The following is a 5000-nucleotide window of genomic DNA, read 5'->3' as shown; positions in this document are numbered from 1 at the left end:
ACTCTTTTTTGATCCATCTCTTTTTTTTCCTTCATCTATTTATCCATCTGTTCACCCATCAATTTTTTCTTCAATTTCACACTATACTCCCATCCATTTCTCTATCCTGTCATCAATCCATCTGTCTGCCTGTTCATCCATCCATCCATCCATCCAGCCATCCATCCATTCAAAATACACCAATTTTTCCAGATTTATTAATTTATCATTTGATTATCTTGCCTACAATACCCCCTCAATCCATCAGTTTGTCTATTCATCTATTCCTTTCTTTGTCGTTTAATCCAAACATACAAGTCTAACTATCCATTTGTCTCTTCTTCACCTATTATATTGTGTCTACATTGATTCATACATCCATCCAACCAACAATATATTCTCTGAGAGAGAGAGAGAGAGGCTGACAGACAGAATCTTAAACAAAAGCCTAGACAGGGAAAGAAACATGGATTCAAAGACTTGAACTCCTCCCTTGCTCTGTGTTTGTCTTTTTCTGTCTGTCATCTTCTTTGTTTTGAAACATGCTGTATCAGAGAGCTACTCTTTGCAACGGCAACATGAGAGGTGTGCATAAGCAACCGGAGAAGATTCTTTTTCGAAAGAGAAGAAATAAACAGTGTAAACCTTCTGTTGTGTGATGTCTTCTATCTGTCCGTCCCCCAGATCTCTCCTTCTCCTCGAGTGACGGTTCTTAAACCCCACCGGATGCTATTTGTATGTTAATGCACTCGGCTGATGAGAAACCCTTCCTTTCATAAATAAGAAGCAAATAAAAATAGGTCTGTTTTTCATTTCAGCCACACGAGGATCCTCAAACACAATCCTCCTCTGTGCTGCTGATCCAATCCTGGCTCTCGGCTCATAACCCTGACTCGAGTTCTCATCACAATGCGAGGATTAGAGCCTGGAATGAGTAAGATATCAGGGATTCTGCGAAGGCAAACACTTCACGTTTAATAGTGGTGGGAAGAAGGATGCTGTATGTATAATGCAGACAGTTTGTGTGATCAATCAATCCAAAATACAAAGTTTATTCCTGCCTTCAGCTTCACTTTACCCTGGTCAGGGTTGCGGAGTCTGACCCCGGAAACACAGCCTGACTGAGATGGCAGTCTGGCCAAGCCTCAGCCTATTTCAGAGTCACCAGTTTAACTATTTGGAGTCAGTAGAAAACCCGATGAAACACTGACAGATACAGGAAGAACATGTGAAGAATAGATTGACAGATACTATCAATAAGAACCCGGGACTCTGGACTCTGGATCTGTTTTTCTTGTACACTGGATAAACCACTACAAGAAGATTTACTTCAGAAGCCACAATGGTTGATGTTCAGACCACTTTTTTCACACATTAATCATTCCTCACTGTTCCTGAGCACTTGGTTCACAGCCAGAGCTGCATCCAGGTCTACTACTGATGTTAACCCTGGAGTAACAACCTTTATGGATCTAGGTGTACTTCCAGGATGAGGTCTGGGCCCTCTGAAAAAAATTTACACCTGCTTTATGGGATTTGCCACTGACCAGATCTGGAATCTCTCAAAGCTTTCCTCACTTTATGGCCCTCTGAAAACCTGTGCAGCAGAGACTGTAGAGCTCAGATGGAGAGTGCAGTGGGTTTTCTGCATTCTGTCCAACTGCTCTTAGAAGAGCCTTCAGGCAATTCTTAGAGATCTTCAGAGGATCTGCAGAAGGATGTTTTTTTCCATCAGTGAAAAAATAATCCGGATTTGTTGTTAAGTCTCAAATGATACACCGATTCCCTGTAGCTTGGTGAAAGTTCTGGTGTTAAACCTGATGTGAGGAGCTGGTGGATTGACATGAAGAATGGCTCAGTCCATTAAAAGCCAGACACATTTTGGATCATCTGGAGTGAGTTAATGATCTAAGCAGCTCAGCTGTAGTAGTCTAGCAAACGGGTGAGGTGACAATCCTGATTACCTTCAAGGATTTGTTTGATAAAAAAATTCAACATAAACAATTTACTCCTCATCCTAAATATACTCCAACTCTGGGACATGCTTGCTGGCTGATGTTTCCTCAAGTTGGAGCAATGAGGCTAACGTAGATAACAAGTAACAGCAGTCTGATGCAAGATGTGGAAACTGATGTAGTTTAAATCTCTTCTAGAACTATCTTACTTCAGAACAGAAAACTGACAATTACAGGGACGGTTATTATTGAAGGGTGTTACAATTTTAGCATAACAGAAATAACAGTATAATTGTTGTGACTGTTAAAAATGGTTTGTGTTTTTCCAGTGCCATGGGCTGTCCCTACTCTGACATCAACATGAAGAAGGATTCAGTGCTTCCTGACCGACTGAGCGGCGAGATCCCAGGTTCTGGAGTGGGCCGACTACGCCGAGTGGAACCGAACCTTGAGCCTCCTGTACATGGTTCTGAGTGAGCATTTCACCTTCTCTAGGCTTAAACAAGTAGTGAATGAACCATGCAAAATGCTGAATATTCTGATGCTTTTATAACCTTGTGATCTGATTGGCTGTGCTTCTTGGGGCAGCATGTGACCATATGACCTTTCAGAATATTAACGCACATTCACAGCAGATTTCTTTTGTATGCATTAACAAATTGTTAAAGGTACAGGCTTATATTGCAGGATTCTGCTTTCTGGGACAAACAGAAGACTCTTCTAGGCGCTATGTTATTAGAAAAGAGGCTTTATTTAGCACATTCTTTCTTTTGTTTCTTGTGTATAAAATCCTGCAACTGAGAATTTCTTTCTTTCATAACAATTTCCAAGTCGAACCACATTGCAAATGCAACAACCCCCTTAAACATTCCAGAGAACCACCGAGGAACCTTTTGTTAAAGAACGTAGAAGAAAACCATCTGTTTCCTTCAGCCTTTATTACTTTTCTTTAGTTGTGATGGTAACGTGCAGCTCAAGTCTTTAAATAATAACTGGTGGATGAAAACCATACTGGGATTAAGATCTCAAATCAGCCAACACGAGGAAAAAAGACATTCGGTTTATCCACAGCAGCTGAGAGAAAAAAGCTTTTGATGAAATCTCGACCCATGAAACCAGCCAGTTATTGGAACATGCTGATTCGTTCCTGGTCCCCTGCCAAAGACATTTTTATGTCAACATTGTGTACAGTAAACAACTCCAAGCGGATAAGAAACAAGTCCAAGATGTCCGTTTTATTTTGACTTTTTTTTTTGGAGAAAATTGGCACCACATTACAAAACTGTGTCATTCTCACATTCCCAGCTCACAGACACTGAGAGCAGCCAATTTGCTGTTTGTCTGGCAAATTGGTAGCTTTCAACCTCTACATTCTTATTTTCTTTTCTAACGCATGAGCTGTAACACCTGCAGTACAAATAATAACAGCCAGGAAAAGATTTTCTCTAAATATTTCTTCTTTCCTCATTAGGACTGATGGATACAGATGCCATGCCTCCTTAACTAAGACTGACAGATATAGATGCCACACCTACTTTAGGTACACAGGCCACGCCTCCTTTAATAGTTTTTAGAGGAACATGGGTCACTCCTTGTTAACTAAGACAAGTACAAGTACAGACCCCACACCTACTTATGGTACCCAAGCCTTCTTTACTGGATTGACCACACCACCTTCAATAGACTGGACCATGCCTCCTTTAATAGACTTGACCATGTTTCCTTTAATAGTTGTGACAGGTACACAGGCCACGCCTCCTTTAATAGACTGGGCCACACCTTCTTTAATAGTCATGACAGGTACACAGGCCACACCTCCTTTAATAGACTGGACCACACCTTCTTTAATAGTCGTGACAGGTACACAGGCCACACTTCCTTTAATAGACTGGACCACGCTTCCTTTAATAGACTTGACCACACCTTCTTTAATGGCCATGACAGGCACACAGTCCACATCACCTTAAATAGACTGGACCATGCCTCCTTTAATAGACTGGACCATGCCTTCTTTAATAGTCGTGACAGGTACACAGGCCACGCCTCCTTTAATAGACTAGACCATGCCTCATTTAATAGCCATGACAGGTACACAGACCTCGCCTCATTTAATAGACTGGGCCACACCTTTTTTAATAGTCATGACAGGTAAACAGGACACACCTCCTTTAATAGACTTGTTCACACTTCCATTAATGGACCAGACCACGACTACTTTAAAAGTCATGACAGATAAACAGGCCACTCCTCCTTTAATAGACTGGACCACGCCTCCTTGTTTAATAGTCTTAACAAGTATACAGGCAACTCCTTCTTTAACAGTCTTGACCATGCCTCCTTTAATAGTTTTGACAGGTACACAAGCCACACCTCCTTTAATAGTCTTGACAGGTGTATAGGCCACACCTCCTTTACTAGTTTTGACCACGCATTCTTTAAAATCTTCACAGGTATACAGGGTACACCTCATTTATTAGTCTTGAAGGGTACACAGCTACATGCTGTGTCTCAGTGACAGCTTTGTGTGTGTGTGTGTGTGTGTCTTAAAAATGCTGGATGAACAGAAGGAGTCAGGAGTCACACATTGATCTGTCACTTTCTTCCTTGTTTTCTCAGTAAACCTGCCTGTCACCTGGACAAGGCCAACACGGCAACCATTGCCATGGCAACGCCGCATCAGAAGCCGGTCGGTACGGAGTCCAAACGAAGGTAAAGGGCAGCTTTAAGCTGTTTAATTAACATTCACACATATTGACATTCAGCCATCTGTCTCTTAATGATTCCTCTTACTGTTATTTATTCAGTGATTAATAAAACCTGATTCAATATTATCCAGTTAATAAATTATTATCCACATGTTTACTGCTGCCGTTTCTTTATCTTGTTTTTTTTTTTTTTTTCATTTTTAAGAAAATTATTTCAATCACAAATCTTTTTCGGTCCCTTTGAACGAGACGTTTTTATAGTAACGATAACCAATAATCCGAGTGCATTAACAATAATAAATCTGTCAGAGATGCAATTATAGAAAACTAATCAACACTTTCTGACAGCAATATGGTGCAG

At 40.8% G+C, this 5000-nt stretch overlaps 1 protein-coding gene across 3 annotated transcripts in view; it reads left to right on the top strand.

The window, feature by feature from the left end:
* l3mbtl3 (L3MBTL histone methyl-lysine binding protein 3) overlaps positions 1 to 5000 on the top strand; it is a 22135-nt gene that overhangs the window by 8279 nt on the left and 8856 nt on the right. For 2 of the 3 annotated variants that reach the window (XM_058393640.1, XM_058393639.1), the window contains exons 17-19: positions 2264 to 2407; positions 3406 to 3474; positions 4551 to 4643. In XM_058393640.1, the coding sequence (XP_058249623.1) occupies positions 2264 to 2407; positions 3406 to 3474; positions 4551 to 4643 (306 nt within the window). The remainder of the gene's footprint in view (positions 1 to 2263; positions 2408 to 3405; positions 3475 to 4550; positions 4644 to 5000) is intronic. The other variant, XM_058393641.1, reaches the window with a different exon arrangement.

Source organism: Hemibagrus wyckioides, linkage group LG06 (assembly GCF_019097595.1).
Source record: "Hemibagrus wyckioides isolate EC202008001 linkage group LG06, SWU_Hwy_1.0, whole genome shotgun sequence".
Taxonomy (NCBI): Eukaryota; Metazoa; Chordata; class Actinopteri; order Siluriformes; family Bagridae; genus Hemibagrus; species Hemibagrus wyckioides.
This window is presented reverse-complemented; position numbering and strand designations above follow the sequence as displayed.